General features: G+C 34.5%; 1 protein-coding gene across 1 annotated transcript in view; it reads left to right on the forward strand.

Annotated features, from left to right (window-relative positions):
- LOC114053726 (putative Polycomb group protein ASXL3) overlaps nt 1-17,631 on the forward strand; it is a 205,001-nt gene that overhangs the window by 131,899 nt on the left and 55,471 nt on the right. The window contains exon 7 of the mRNA XM_027876859.1: nt 6,904-7,067. Within this exon, the coding sequence (XP_027732660.1) occupies nt 6,904-7,067 (164 nt within the window). The remainder of the gene's footprint in view (nt 1-6,903; nt 7,068-17,631) is intronic.

The following is a 17,631-nucleotide window of genomic DNA, read 5'->3' on the forward strand; positions in this document are numbered from 1 at the left end:
TTGAGTCGAGACAGACTTGATAACTATCTTTAAATGTTTGAAGTGTTGCCCTTGTGAAAGAAGAAGACTTGTTCTGTTTAGCTACAAAAGGCAGAACCCAAAACAGTGATTGGGATTTGTAGAGAACAGTTTTAGACTTGATATCTTGAAAAATTTCTTAACAATTACAGCCATCCAAAAGAAGAATGGGCTGCTTTGAGAGGTTGTAGTTCCCCTCCTTTGAGGTCTTCAAGCAAAAGTTAAATGGCCATTTCCCAAGTATGTTAGCATGGGGATTATTTGGGGGTATGTATTAGACTTGATGGTTATTGGTGTCCCTTCATACTCTAAATTTCTGTGATTCTGTAACTCATCTTAATCTGAGAGAGTTTAAATGTATCAGAAAGTTTGTTACCCCAAAACATTCTATCAAATTACTGGTCAGTATAAAAAATCTGAAAGACTATCATATTCTGAGAGAAGCTAGGCTGGTGGCAGAGTTAAGTTAACCTTTAGCTATGAGTTTGGGCCCTGGTGGAGATGTCACATAGTAGCATCTGGTAGAGGTGCAACACTGTCCCCTGGATACTATATGTAACATTAGATGTCAGAGTAAGACACCAGCAAGGTCTGAGAATGCATATCTACTGGGCCAAAGTAGAGAAAATTTATAACAGCATGATATCTATGTAGCCACAGTGTAAACTGAAGAAGGAAAGGCAAGGAGTGATTGAAAGTAGATCAGTAGTAGGATTTATACCGTAAAGAGTCTAGGTGATAATTGACAAACGTAGGAAATAAACAATAGTAGACAGAATGACAAACATTCAGCAATCAGAGATGGGGTGGTTCATTTGGAGCAAGCAAAATCAGATAGTATTTATTAAGCATTTACTGTATGCCACTACTATCCTAAGAAAACTACAGAGGGTGAAAAGTTATAACCTCACGCAGAGGTAGGCTCAGTAAACTGTATCTGTCATCTATTAAGAGTACTCTTTTAGAGAGGCTTTAGACCTGTTGAGACTTTAGAATACTGAAAAAATAATAGCTTTAGAAGACTGTGAAATGGGATGATATTCAGTACCAGATGTGGTATGTTGTATTCATTTGTAGTATGTATACATTATGGCTAAAAGAGGAGTCAATAGGCTGCCCATCGTGGATATCTCATATGAGAAGTAGCCTGGTAAGGTCCCCCCCATTTACATTTCATTTATTCCTTGACTTCCAGGGCTCAGTTATTTGATTTTTTTGTTTATTTTTTAAATTAAGTTTTTAAATCTTTAAAATTAACAAGCATTTATTTTCTTTCCCTCATCCTGACCTTAAAAAAAAAAAAAGGCCAAAAAAACCCCTCCAAAACTCCACCTTGTAACAAATATGCGTGGTCATGGAAAAAAAAATTACATTTACCATGTCCAAAAATGTCTCATTCTGTATATTTAGTACATCAACACCCTGTCAAGAAGTTAGTAACATTTATCTTTAGTCCTCTGGAACCATGTTTTGTCATCCTTTGGATCAAAGTTCTTTCAGAGTTGTTTGTTTTTACAGTGGTGTTACAGAATAAGTGGTTTTCATAGTTCTGCTGACTTTATTCTGATTTTATCAGTCCATCATTAGGTGATCCATCACTGAGGAATTTATTCACTGTGACCAAACTCATTAGATCCTGACATAAACTAGAATATCAATTTATTAATTTATAATATGTAGATATATTTTTAAAGAAATTAGATATCCATATCTGCCATCTAAAGTACCTTTTTCTCAGTATCATGGGAGGTATATTAAAACATCTAGAGGTGGGAGATCTTGAAGAAGAATTATTCCACATTATGGAGTTCACCTTGATAGTGATCATATACTCATATTCATTAGAAATAGTATGATTTCGTAAGTTTAAAGTTGGAAGGGACCTTAGGGATCCTCTCATGTTGTTCATCTTCTACATGAGGAAATTGAATGAGGTGGTTTATCCAATATCCCACAGATAGTAAGTGACAAAACTGGTTTGACCCTTGATTCTTTTTGGTTTTCATCCCTCTTTTCCCGTATATTGTATATTTTCCCCCTATCTTTCCCTTGGACAAGTGCTACATTTACATGAAATAGATTCTCACTAACATTCCTTTGAAAATATCAGTCATCAACTTGTGTCACTAGAACCTTATGAAGACAAGTGAAATTTTTAAGATGACTACTCATATTGGTTAAATTTAAATTGATTGAAAACAGAAGGAAAACCTAAAAGAATGACACATAAATAATCTGCATAGCTTTGAAAGCTACCAGTTGAACTAATTATATACTTAAAATGAAATGCAAGCTATATAAAATAGAAATCTGAAGTTTCCCTCCCAACATTAAAAAAAATTGATTTCTCCCTTTTTGAGGGAGGCCCCTAAGCCCCTTGCTGGGATTCCGGAAGCATGGTGGCAATAGCAGGAGTACATTTTCAAATGCTCTCTTAGGGCAGGTTACCTTACAGATTTTGCTCTCATTCCTGTTGAGTTGATTCTTACTTGCTTTAGTTTCAAAGTGTAGCATTTTCTGACCTGGTGTCAGAGTGATCAAAGTATATTCTTTTGGAGACCTGATGTACGGACCATGTGTGTCCTAGTACTCTTTCTAATTATTAGAAGTGTCTCGAGAAATGGAATTGTATTGTACACTTTTTTTTTCCTCTCATAGAATCCTATATATTGCAGGGGCCTAATCAATATTTATTGGATGAATGGGGTCTAATATATCAAACATAGTGAGATGAATAATGAATTGTTCTTCACCTCTGTACCTCATCTAGTTTTTAATACTCATTTTAGGAATATTAATAATGAAGTTTTTCTGCTTTGTTTCAACTAAAGACAGTAAGAAGTAGTGAATAGAAAGGCTATGAAGCTAGGAAGACCTGGGTTCAAGTTCCCCTTCTTACGCATTCTGTTTTTGCAGCTCTGAACAAGTCATTTGTCCTTTCAGTTCTCTTAGGTGCTTCTTAAACGTGGATAGCAACCCCAAATGGAGTCCTGACCCATAGTTTAAGAAGTGCTGAAGGGGAGGGCAGCTAGGTGGCGAGGTGGATAGAGCACCAGCTCTGAAGTTAGGAAGAACTGAGTTCAAATGTGGACTCACAGCAAACACTTGACACTTACTAGCTGTGTGACCCTGGGCAAGTCCACTTAACCCCAATTGCCTAAAAATTAAAAAAAAAAAAAGTCCAAAAAAAAAATTGCTGAAGGTATTGCGAACAGAAAAAGTTTAAGAAACTTTGCTCTAGGAAGCACTGTAAAACTCTTAAGTTGCAGAAAAGGTATAAAGAGATTCTGTTAAACAATTTAGGGAGTTCCTTAGGTAACTTCCCTAAATTGGTGAAATTATTTATCCCGTCTCTATCTCTATAGCTCATGACAGTGTCAGATTTCTTAAAATGATTCCAGATGGGAATATGTATTTGGTGTGTCCATCTTGGTCTGAAAGAACAGCCTTAGAATTAAATCCAATCTCCATTACCTTCTACAGTGTTGAGTTGAGTCTTTATTCTTTCTGGTCCATTTATCTCATTATAGGACTTCCAAGATAACATACCTCACTGATGAATAATGATAACTTTGCTATTATATTGTTATCTAAAGGCTGCATTTATGTTCCAAAAATTCACTTTATTCCAGTTGCATGTGTCAGGTGGGTGCTAGGAATCTCATGACTATTGCCAAAAGGAGAAGTGGACCTGGAGTTAAGTGTCATCAACCTGAGGATGCCACAGACCTTCCCAGCCCTTTTCTGTCCTCTGTCATGCTTGATAGCAAGGATTAGCAATTGAGTAATGTGATGAGATTTGGTAATCCTTAAAGGTCATGAAAAGATTGTTGGAAAATTCTTTTCCAGAGGATTCCCATCTTTCACATTTAGGATCCTAGGAATATAGATGTAGAGCTCCAAGGTATCTCATGAGTCATCTAATCCAACTTCTCATTTTACAGATGAGAAATCTGGGTCTAGAGAGGATAAATGACCTGCTCAAGGTCACAGAGTGTTAGAGGGACACAGGGTCAAAAGTAGAGTTTGAACCTAGGTCTTGTGTTTACAGCTAGTTAGTACTGTACTAGTACAGCAGCTAGGTAGTCAGGCTAGGCCTGGAGTCAGGAAGACCTGAGTTCAAATCTGGCCTCAGACACTTACTGTGTGACCCTGAGCAAGTCACTTAATTCTTTTTGCCTCAGCTTCTTCATCTGTAAAATGACCTGAAGAAGGAAATGGCAAACCGCTCTATTGTCTTTGCCAGGAAAATCCCAAATGGAGTCAAAGAGTCAGACACAACTGAAATGACTGAACAACTATACTATTAAGAGATGAGGACTAAACCTCTTGTTTCATTGGTATAGGAAACTCTCAGATGAGGAAACTCCTTCTACTAGTGCAGATTGGCACATTCTCTGCAACTTATAGTCTTACAGAATTGCCTAACTGAAAGATTAAGCAAATTGACAAGAGTATTACATTGGTAAATAATAGGATAATTACTTTCATTGTGAAATGGACTAACTGCTTGTGTAGAATTGGGGTTTGCAGTAGACCAAATAGTAAAAGATCTGTCGACATTTCTTCACATTACCAATTGCTTTAATCTTCCATCATTTATTTAATTGGGATGTACCATTGGTTTTTCATTTTTTACCTAATTAGTCTTATTTTTCCAACTAAGTTGTTAACATCCTAAAGGTATGTTGGTATTTTATATTTGCTTCAACCATTAAATTTAGCATAGTTCTATAAGTAAATGATTATATATTTTGTCAAATGAATTGGTATGCCCACCCTAAAAGGAGAATCTTCTGTCTCTAATGGGTGATTCTGAAATGGTTTTAATAAATGCATCTGTTTCTGTTTTCAAGGGCTATTTTAGTTTCCCCCAAGAGACCATTGAGAGAGGGAGAGTATACAGGCAGATTTTTCTCAAGTATAGAAAGGAAGAAGTGCCATCCATAACCTAATGAGCTAACTGGTTCAAGTTACATGCTTAATGATAATTAATAAGGTCCTACCGTAGAAGATCCAGTATGTAAGCTTTCGTAGCACTTACCTTTCAACAAGAAGTTCATACCTTAACATATGTTACAGGAATATGATTTTTTTTAAAGTTGGATTGGAAAGTTTAAGAAAAAAATTGTCTTTGACCTTAACAAAATATCCCATGTGTTGAACTCATGGGTTTTAAGTTGAGATAGCCCTGCAGGTTCAATAGATAGGGAACTATCAGACACCTTAAATTTTATATATGAATATAAAACCTCTAATTTGTCCCCATTAGAGTTATCTACTCTTTAATATTTCCATATATTGAAAAACTTTACTGTTGAAAAAATGCTGCTAATTTTGGTCTTACGATTATTAAGATACTGCTATCCTGAAAAACAGGCATTTCCATAGAGCTAATGCTGATGGATTGTATGCTTTTTGAGGGCAGGTCCTGTTATGTTTCTACCTTTGTAACTTTAGTATCCAGCCTAGCACTTACTAGGGATATAGTATCAGGATTGGACCTGTGATTTTATTGATATATGGAACTCCAGGGTGTGGAACCTTCTCTGAAAATTATGGTCTTTGAAATTTGCCTAGGGCACTAAGAAGCTCAGTAACATGTACAGTCATGTAGCCAAGCTATGTCAAAGGTGGGACTTAAAACCCAGGTCTTCTCAGCTTCCAAGAGAAGATTCCTATCTTTCTAATCCACATAACCTCACAAGCATTTAGTAGACACTTAATATGTGCTCATTGAATGAATGAATGAACCCTGAGAAGAATGTCATCTCTTAATTTTTGCCTTTTCCATAGTCTCTCTAGAGACTAACTCAGATCTTTTGTCTTTTCATATTTGGTAAAACTTTATTCATTATTTACAGGTTAATATTTAATTCTTGAAGATTGTCTGAAGTTTGTGAACTCTAGATAACTTTGAACTGTTTGGTAAATTAACTTATTTCTGGACTGAGTAATGATCTTTATTTTGTAATGTCAGTATAGTAATCTGATCATCAAAGAGCTGCAGATTTTTCAGCATATACTTATTTTGTTATGAGATAAGGATGGAATAATATAGAACAATTAAAAATATAGAGAAGGACCAAACATTGGGCCATAAAGCTCATCCTCTAAGGTGTTATATGTCATAGAGGTAAACAGAGAAGCTTTAGATATTCAGAAGAGTGTAAAAACCCATACTAATTCAATTTTGTCAGTGGAAATGATTCTCTTTTTATAAAAGGATTTTTGGCACATTGTCCTTTTACTAACAAATAACATTAGATGCTGTGCCGTGGAAGGTCTTTTAATATGCTTTTCTATCAGCTGATCTATGGCAAATGTTTAGAACCCAGGTTCTCCAGCAGTATTTTATAAAGGGGTTTCCATTTAACCTACCATGCTTAGACCCCTGCTTTCATGGCCCCAAAGTATTCCAAAGCTACTTGGGTGGTTAGCTGTTGCAGTAGAATAAAAAAAAAATATTGGAAGTGGAGGGGTTGACAATCCAGTTTAAGCAACTAGCCCAGGGTTAGACAGCTAGAAAAATGTCTGAGGCCACATTTGAACTCATATACTCCTGATTCCAGGGCTGGTGCTCTATCCACTGCACCACCAACAGCAATTTGATAAGTTAATGGAATGTGGAAAACATATATTTGTTCATCTGGACCACGATATAAGTTTGAGTTAAAAGCGTATAAGTGATTCTTACTGAAAGATGATGTAAATAAAAAGTCAAAAGAAGACAGACAATAAAGGAAGAAACTATTAAAGTTCCCCTCTTCAAATATCAGCATTTTAAATATGATTGAAATTTAACTGTCTTGCCAAAACAATATGTAATTTAGCCCGAACATATCAATCTACAGTAAAGTTGTACTTCTTGCTTGTTTACCACAGGACACTTGAAATGGACCAAAGCTGAGGATATTGACATAGAAACACCAGGATCTATTCTTGTGAACACTAATCTGAGGGCGTTAATAAACAAACACACTTTTGCTTCCTTACCTCAACATTTTCAACAGTACCTCCTGCTTTTGCTCCCAGAAGTAGATAGGCAGGTAAGTAGAAGTTTTAGGCTTTGGATTTCAAATACTGGTTGTGTTAACAAGAAGATCTAGAACTATTATTTAGGATAATTCCCTTTAAAATAATTTGGGCCACTTTACTCAATTTTAATTTCTTAGTTTAATCTATAAAATAATAATTATTTCAAATTTCAGTAATGAGCCAATTATATCTTAGAATATAGTACATTGTATAATAAAAATCAGTAAAAGCAAAGTTTATACTGACTATATTTGGAGGGGGGGGCTGAAATCAAGCATTCAGTTCCATTATCAAATAAATCTTTGAAGTAGCTACTTCTTTGCCCTGAGGGAATATTAAGTGCAGCCATAAAAAGCCTGTGCTTCTAAGAAAATATGTAAATGTTTTTATTCTCAAACTCTTCTTAAAAAGCATTTAAAATTTATGGTTCCATACCCTGAGCATACCAGAGTAGATTAGGATTTACCATTAGCAACAACTTGGGGGGTTTTTTTGGTGGTTTGTTTGTTTGTTTTTGGCTCACTAGAGATAAACATTTGAATTCTAAATATAGTTTACATTATTGAAAACATTCTAAAATAAGTTAGTAAGATAATGTGACCTCTAAGAGTTGTCTCTTTAAGAGCATTTTCTTTAAAAAATTTAAGATCATGATTATAGAATATGATTTTTTTAGATTGCCACAACTTTTGACAAGAAGGAAATTTTTTTATTAAGTCTGCCCTTAAATTTAATTAATTAATTTAATTAATAAGCAATTGTTCACAGACATTATGATCTTTTTACCCCCCTTAAACATTGACATAAAGTGTAATACACTGATCATCATGCAAATATAGATCCATAAATGAAAGCAACGTTCTTTTAGTCCTTTGAGTTTTTTTCTTAGTTTGTACTTGATAGTTGTGATGACTCACTCTAGTATTTACCCTCAAACTTTAACTAACATCTTTAATTTCTTTTGTAGGAACTACCTTGTTCACCTTGAAAAATATTATTTTGTCTTTGTAAATACTTTAGGACATTAGGAACTCATAGAGAAAAGGGCATATCCGTTTGGCTTAGTTTTGACCAAATATTTTGTTAACCAAGAAGGAAACTAGAATATATGTCCAAAGGTGTCCCAGAGTGCAGAAGATCCAGGTCATGTCCATAAAAAGCAACAGCAGTAGGTACCAGCATGAATTTGAGATAGGATTATGAAAACAAAGAAAAAGAACCAAAGTCAGGGGTCAGACAGAGAAACAGGGGATTCCTCACTGATAGATTGGTATTAGATTGAGATGGTATTTCATTCATATAGACAATAAATAAATCTAACTGCCTAGAGTATTTGTTGCTGGTGTTTAAGCTGGGGTACTTCTGTGCAACGCCTTCTAGGATATGCTTTGTGGCTTTTTTAGACCTTCCTACAATATGCTTGGCAGATTTTTTTTTCCTCCTTTAGCTTCTAGATTTTGCACTTTCATAAATTGTACCTGTGTAGAGGTCTTTATGGCCTTATTAATTTATGGCACTTGGTGGAACAAATGTCAACTTAAGTGGAGTCTTACTTAGGTTTTTATTACTTTTCCAAATGGCATCTCAATGATGAATAGTGTGTTGTCAGTTCTGTCATATACATCATTTTTCAGGAATATACATCTTTGCTTTCTGGGCTAGTGTAAGAGAGAAGTTCCTCACATGTTATCCCCCCTTCCAGACACAGATCTCACCAAAAACTTCTCAATTTGCCCCATTTTCTTTTGTCAAAAAAAAATTTTGCTGCATTCTAAACCATTCTAATAAATTACTATTTTACTCTAAATTCATATTTTGAACATTTGAGTAAGTTAGATGCCCAACCATTGGAGTGCTCCATAGCGTCTTTAAAATCCTATCAAGTTTTGTGCTTGTTGAGGTTTTGTACTCAATCATAATGCACATAATTCTGACTGTGGAGAATACCATTAAAATAAAATGGAACATTTACACAGTTCCTTTTGCAGAGAATTTTGGATTAGAAAAATTAATGCATTTGTCAAGCATTTTATAGTGCACGAGTACATGATTTATTGATTTTTGATGGCTCTGTTGGCATCACTGTGTGTGTTTAAAGAAGTCACATAGCCTTTATAAATGCAAATGGAAGAGGACATTCAATTTTTCCCCCCAGAATAGAAGTAGCTCATACATTTGCAGTAACTCAGATTTTGCATGGAGATTGTTTTATGTACTGCATATATTGATTTTAAAAATTATGTTATTATTTTTATTCCATAGTTAGTATGTGTAATGAAATATCCATTTACCTAACAGATCATAGTAATTTCATAAGATTAAAGATAAGAAAATATAAGTTATCTTAAGTCTTTAGTCAAAAGTAAAAGTTTACTTGTGTTAAAATTATTTTAATAAACCTGACATTTCAGCTTTTTCTTCACACTGGAAAGCACATCCTGATATCTCTGTTTATTTTTTTCCTTCACTTGTGCTTTAAAATTATTGAAGATAGTGAATTAATCTTTACATTTTGTTGAATACTTAGTAGACTGGATACTTGTTGTCTGATAACATACTTCACTTAGTACAGTGCCATGTTTTCACTGGACACTAACTGATGAATAATGGACACTATTCTTCCTGCTTCCTGCCTTAGGCCCTAGTAGTTAGGGAGAAGGATGAAAGCTCTAAGACAATGGACAGTCATTTCATTACAATTACTTACCATACTTGGTTCCTCATAGGATTAAAAAGGTGTCTTTCCACATAGCTAATTTATTACCATCAACTTAATTGGATATAGAGTAATATTGAAATCAATAAGCATTTTAGAGCATTATTTAATATGTACCTAAAGTTTTAACTGGATGCTTCACCAGAATGTGGAGGTCACTCTGGGTTCCAGAAGCCTACGTAGGATAGCATATAAGCTCTGGCAGGTCCTAACAAGCCAGACAGTTTTTGTTTGTTTTTTAAATCGGCCTGGTGTTGAAAAGTATGTCTTATCCGTGGACCTCCCTAACTAAGAGCTGAGAGGCTCATCATCAAAGGATTGATCATCAGATAATGATTTGAGGTTTGGGGACCATAACTCATGAAGACAGTCTGTTAAAGCACAGTTACTTTGTTTATTATTTGTGCATACATGTTTTTAATATTCTTATATTATGCCACCTATAGAATGTAAGCTTCTGGAAGGCAGGAGAAAATTCATTTTTGTCTTTGTGTCTCTGGCTCCTAGCATAGTGCCTAGAACATAGTCAGAGGCTAGTAAATGTTTTTGATTGATTGGTCTATTGGTGAACTACCCTTATCAATTAAATAATGGATTATTGAATATTATACTGTTTGCGCAATTAAAATTTTTGTATTTCTGTAATAATAAAGGTAAACACACAAATATTAGTTCCACGACCTCTTAAGAACAAAGACCTAAGAACCCTAACTTGGCGAAAGAACAGAATAGGGAATCAGTGGAAAGAACACAGGCTCTAGAACAAGAGGATTTGGGTTCAGTTTCCACCTCTGATGCTTACTATTTCCTGTGTTAACTTGCACAAGTCACTCAATGTACATGAATTTCAGTTTCCTAATCAGTAGTATTAAGGAATTTGGACTAGATGGACTTTAAGTGTCCAAACTCACAGCTCTAGATCTATGATCTTCTAAGATATTTCATTTATTCCTTTGTTTGTTTATAGAACAAAACCTCTTAATAAAGACAATTCTAATGCTAGGCAAACCAAAGATAATTTTAAGTGTCAGTCTTGTAAATACCTAATCCTCCCTTTCTTATAATGTAAGTTTCAGGGTAGGGAGTGGGTTTTTTTGTTTTGTTTTGTCTTTATATATCAAAGTCCTAGCAGAGAGTTGGTGCTAAATTAAATACATATGTTCTTTGAGTGGAATTCCCCAAACTGTTTCTCATCTATCACTGCCAACTCCTAGTTAGGTTCTACAAATAAAACTGTGTGTCATGACATCAGTAGAAACATTTTAGACATTTTGATGTCATAAACATTGGCTTTTCTCCTTAAACACTTGTTTCATAGGTTGCACAGTTACTGCACACTACGTTCTTCCCACTGAAAAATAGTGAAGATATTCATTTAGGAGAAGGTAAAGCTCAAGGCCAACTAATTTTACTGATTTCTTGTTTTTCCTTATTTGGGCTGACAGCTAGGAATCCTAGCTGAAATACTAGGATTTGATTAAGAACAATGACATAATAACAAAAGTAAAAAACAAAACAGTAATACACAAGAAAGTCATCTAAAATACTGCAAGTGCAGTCATTCCTTGAAAAAAACTGCCCCAATCTTTTCCCCTTTCCCAGCTGATAGCATCACATTCCTCTTTCTTTGTAGAGAACGATCATTTACTTCTTTGCTGAGCTACTTAGTAATTAGAAGGGTCCTGTCACAACAACACACGTTCACACAGCTGTGTCTTGGAATAACAAAAGTGAGTTAGCCTGGACCAGAGAATTACCTCTCTGAATTCCTTTTTCAGTTGTAGTTACTGTTTTTGAATGTTTACTATTTCTTCTTTAGGGGAAGTAATTTTATAACCAGTCACCTGGAAGGACTTTGTTTTTGTGTTTGGATAGGGTTATGCTGGGCTCCTACTTGAAAGCAGTTTTTGGTGGTCACAGCATGAAAATATTTTGCCATTCAAAAAATTCTTTATATTTACTTTCATTGCTGTAAGTAATTTTGTATCAAGTTTAATTGCTTTTTGTCAGTTGATTTCTCACCTCTAAAAGACTTTATTATTTCAATCTCTTTCTTATTCCCTCTGATTGTTCTGCTTGCTTTTTCTATATTTCTTTACCTTGGACATCTAAACATATGTGTATATGTCTGTCCAACTTAGTAGGCATAAAAATTTTTATTGATGCCTTTTGATTTTATATCACACTGTTGTTTCCAGTTAGACACTTCACTTTAACTTGCTGCTTACTGCCTCTGTAGTTCTCTTGTAAAAAGGGAAAAAAATAAAGCAGTTAAGACCAATACAGTGACCATGCCCAACAGCATGTGCTTTATTCCAAATCATACTCTCCCATATTACCAACAAAAGGAAGTACATTTCTTTATTTCTAATCCAGAACCAAAAGTAATCACTATATTTACATAGTTCATATTTGTTTTATTATTTTTATTTGTATTGTTATTGTTCTATGTATTATTCTTCTGACTGTTTATTTTACCCTGCATCAATTGGTACTACTGTTGCTGCTGCTACTACTACTATCATTATTACTATCACCACTACTACTACTACTCCTACTACTACTACCACCACTACCACTACTACAGCTAGCTTCCACGTAGTGCTTACTATATGCTAGGCACTTTACAATTATCTCATTTGATCCTCATGACAATCCTGGGAGGTAGGTGCTGTTATTATCCCATTTTACAGATGAGGAAACTGAGGCAAAAAAAAAAGTTAAATGACTTGCCTAGGGTCACACAATTACTAAGTACCTACGGTTGGATTTGAACTCAGGTCTTCCTGACTCCAGGCCTGGCATATTATCTACTGTGCCACCAGCCTGCTCCAAATCTTCCCCCGTTTCTCTGAATTCCTCATCTTTTGTCATTTTTACAGTATAGTTTTATTCCATTAACATGATATAATAATATTCCATACACTGCAATTTGTTTATGCATTCCTAAGTTACCCACTTTGTTTCCAATTTGACTATAAACATGCAGCTATATATAATACAATACCTGTATAGACACAATTATAAAATTCTGCATAAAGAAAAGCAACCTAAGTAACTGAAGATATATTCAGTGTTCATGTCTGGGCTAAGCTTAGAATGTAAGCTTTAGTTTTGTCTTCATGTGCCAAGAACTTAGCAGAGAGTTGGTGCTAAATTAGATACATATGTGCATTGAGTAGAATTCCCCAAACTGCCAATATAATACAGTAAAATAACGTAATAAAAATTAAGATACTGCCCCAGTGAATGCACAGAATTACTGCTATACCAATCAAACTACCAAAGAGTTACTTTACAGAGCTAAGTAAAATAATAACAAAGTTCATTTGGGGGAAACAAAAGATCTAGACTATCAAGGGAATAATGAAAAAAAATGTAGAAATGAAGGAGGAATAGCTTTTTCACACTTCAGGTTACAAAATAGTTATCATCAGAATGATTAGATACTGGTTAAAACGTAGTATAGTCAACAAATAGAATAGATTAGACAAGGAAGAGTCAGAAGAAAGTTGAACTCAGTAACACAATGAACTCAATAATCCCCAAACAAAAATTACCTAAGAAAGTGGTTCCTGTTTGACAAGAATTGCTGGGGAAACTGGAAAGTACTCTAGTAGGAATTAGATTTAGATAATAAATTTGAAATGGATACATGACCTGAATATCAAAAATTACAACTAGTGCTAAGTTAGAAGACAAGGAAGTTACAGACTTTTCATAGGTGTAGCTAAGGAGTCAATTCTTAATCAAACAAGGAATAGGGCTTATTACAAAAGATAATTTTGGTTATATGAAGTTGAACAGTTTTTGCGTGAACAAAATTAATGGCACTAAGCTAAGAAAGGAAGTGACCAGCTAGGAAAAAATCTTTGTCTCAAATACTTCCGATAAGGTTCAGATTTCCAAACTATATAAACAAGTAACAAAAATATATGACTAAAAGCCACTCTCCAGTAGATTAGGGGTCAAGGAATATAAACTAACAGCTCTCCAAAGAAGATTTGCAAATTAATAACAACCATATGAAAGAATGTTTCACATCACTAATAAGAGAAATACATATAAAAACAACTCTGAGGTTTCAGTTCACACCCAACAAATTGACAAAAGAGAGCAAAAGATAGGAATAATCCATGTCAGAGGAGATGTAGAAAGTGGAGTGTGCTGTGATGACAGATTAGTCCAGTCCTTCTGGAAAATAGTTAGGAATTGTGAAAAGAGAGTGACAGAATGTCCACACCTTTTGACCCCATAGTTCTACTGGTAGGCATATACCCAAAAGAGGTCTTTGATAAAAGGAAAGGTACCATATATATCAAAACATGTGTAGCAGCATTTTTTCTTAACGGAGAACCATTCCCAGACTCCACTGAAATTAATGGATCGGATGGGAGCATTGAAAATATTCGTTATTCTGCATCAAATGTCTTAACATTTAGGCAATATTGTATTTTTTAAGAAGCTTTTCCAATACTATCCATCCCTGTCATTTCCAGATATTAGAAATTATTCATGTAGTTTTTCCTTAGGGCTCTAAATATTTTCCTTTATCTAGCAAATTTGTGTCTAAGACAGTTTTTATTGCAGCATGTTTAAGCTAGTTCTCGGAATCTTACTGTTTTTGGACAAAGGCCATTCCTAGCAAGTCCTCATTGTATGAAGTGACTGTACTCAGTGTAAACAAAGCTTAGTTTGAACAATAACCTTCTTTAGGTAGAGCAATTGTAAGTAACTTCAGGAAATCTCCACTCCTTTGGTTTTGGTTTGCTAATACTATGCTTTCCTTAGTAGCCTCTAATGCTACTCATTAGGCCATTAGACCAAGAAAATAAATAAGTCTGTCTTTATCCATAGTTCTTTCATCATTTCATCACATTCACAAAAAAAAAAAATAAGAAAAAGAAGAGAAAAATCATTCAGTCTGTGTTTAAGGCTTGCTGACTGACTGAGTCACATTATGACTCCATTTGGGGCATTTGAATGTATTCCAATTGAATGGTTGACTTAAATCATTTGTGGATTAAATTTCCTTTGTCAAGTAAAATTTTATTATTACACAAGGGTTTAGTTTACGGATCTAATTACTCTTAATTTTTCTATAAATTATTCTTTTTGCCCTACAGAACTGCTTTTCATAGATATATTTTTTGAAATTTTGTTTGCTTTTAGTTATCCAAGTATTCATATTTAGATCCCATTTCATTCATTGGGGAGCTTTGTGTGTACTTCACAATGTTTTTGTCATATATGTAGTAGATAACAAGTGAGTTACACAATCTCTTTAAGAATATTTGGCTCTTTGATAAGTCTTCAGGTAGAGAAATGGCCTAAGAAGATAGTCCATTTACCTTTTATTAAATAAATGGGATACTTGGTTGTGGAAGTTTTTTACCTATACATACCTATAAATGCCTCTTTCAACTCTGGAGTAGTGGAGGGAAAATGAATCTTTTGTCTTTAATTAAAATATTCTTGCCCTAGGTGGCTTCTGAGAGCCCATCTGTAATCATATACAAATAGGCTATATACTTGGCTTATGCTTTCAGGAGAATTGATAGATTTTCACTGAGTCATTCAATTAAACAAACATTTATGAAATACCTGTTGGTTGCTAGAGGGTGCTGGAGGGAACATAGTTCTAGCTTCCCAAGTTGCAAGGAGGGAGAAAATCCATGTTTTCTTTCTACCCTCTTTTGTTCTCATTGACACAAATGCTCAAACCACTTGGGGTTGAATTAAGTGTTCACTCTTTATCATGGAATGAGAGCACAGCTAACTGGCACGTATATGTGTTGAACCGTGTCATACTGGAAACTTCCTGTAATGTAACAAACTGCCCAGCCATGGACAATAGTAGTTGCATTAGTGAAAAATCTATCTCAGTAATATTTTGGTACCTTGGTATTCCAGCTAGTATTCTTTGGTCAGCTCCTTTATGAACTCTTAACACAAGAAAAAGGCAGTATTTCCTTTTGGAATTCTGAATGAAGAACAAATGTCCACAATGATACTTTTCAAATAGGATGTATAACACATTTAACCTCCCAATTAAATTTTTTGTCTTGATTTGATTATTGAATTTTTTTTTTACACATCTCATCTCTGAAGTATGGGTCTGGGCATAAAAATTTACCAGAATGTTAACAAAGTCTTACATTTTAACCACAAACAACATTCTTCTACCTACCTTTACCTTCCTTTAGTTGGGAGAGGGAGAAAATAATTTGGACATAACAAAATAATCAGTTGTCAGACTGATAGATTTTTGCTTCTGTTTACCATATTTTTAGCTCTTACATATACTTCTCAAGCACTTATGCTGTAGTTAAGTCTGTTATGTTTGCTATCTGAGATTGAAAATCTATATTTTTACAAAGTGCTTAATGGAAGTTATTCTTTGAGGCTATAAAATGTGATTGCACATTGCCCGATAGGAAAGCAATTAAAATGCTGTCGTGCATATTCAGATCTTCTTATTTTTTTTCCTGAACTCCTTTTCAACCTGCATGCTCTTCTCATTTTGTCAGATTTATTATTTCATTTACATTTTTCATTTAGTTTTGTGCATTTAGCTGTGCCTGACTGAACTCTTTTGCCATTTTTGACAAAGCATGTTAGAATGATTGTCAGTGTTATTGTGGCTTTTCTTGTTTTAGACAATTCCTAAATTAACTAAATCACATTTCATTTTGTAAACAGATGTTTGTATTTGTTCTTTTCGCTTTTCTGTATTCTTGCAAGGGTAAGGACATCTTTGTTTTCTGGTAGCACTATGAAAAAGAGAAATCCCATCTTTACATTTTCCCACGGTATTTTTTGTTTTTGCCTTTATACATCAACTTGATGGATATCTTTACACAGTTCCAGTTTCTAGTTAGTTTTTGTTTTTTATTTGAATTTGGCCCATGTATCTCAAATTGTTGTTGTTTTAAAGAAGATTTACAGTACCTGAAAGATGTGTTGCTTTTCCTTCTAAAATCTGAAGTGAGTTATTTTTGTTACTTGTGGCATTTAACTAAATGCAGCATTTCTCCTTTTATGAAGTGATAGCCATTTCATGAAATGAAGCCTTTGGTAAATAAACTGTTATCTTTGGGTATAGCTGTATTCTAGTCAGTTGGCAACACCTGCCTGTGATTATGAGGATGAAATTTGTCACTGGTAAATTATCTTTAAGTCATCTGAGAATTTTAAAACACAGTTTTTTTCTTCTACCATTGGAATAAAATTAAAACATAAGATGGCTGTCTTGGTTGTTTGTATGTAGATCATGTGTGTCCTGTGGGTGAGAGCATATGGTATACTTAAATCCCTGTGTGTACATGTGGGAAAGTAACTGTGGAAATCTCTTAGAGAGACAGTTCTGCATCTTTACAGCTGCTGTATCTCTAAAGAACTCTTCTGATGGCTGCCATTTTCTCACATTTCTTTCTTCAGTCACTTACAGATTCTTCAACTATACCTAGTTTCCTTCTGTCAGAAAGTCTCATTTATAGGCATTTCTGCAGTTGCAAGATCATATGGTGAAGGATAGCATTTTCTTTTCCTCTTAGATTATTTCTCCACTCCATTAGACAACCTACAATTTCGTTGGTGGGGTCATTCCCTCTACTGTTAACACAAGCCAGCCTCCTTTTCAAACAGGTAGATGGCTTTGTGGGTTGAGGCCAAAAAAGTTCTTTAACTGGTAGCTCACCTGAAGATAAATGTCTCCACTCCACACTTTCGCTCATCTTGGGATGGTAGCATGTACTGAACTCATTCCTAAAGCTTGGTAGGATTCACAATGTTGAAGCATCAGGGTAGGGTCACCATGGAATATCTTAGTATCTTGTTTGAATTTAGTGATATAGTTC

Source organism: Vombatus ursinus, unplaced genomic scaffold, assembly GCF_900497805.2.
Source record: "Vombatus ursinus unplaced genomic scaffold, bare-nosed wombat genome assembly UNPS02014812.1, whole genome shotgun sequence".
NCBI classification, from domain to species: domain Eukaryota; kingdom Metazoa; phylum Chordata; class Mammalia; order Diprotodontia; family Vombatidae; genus Vombatus; species Vombatus ursinus.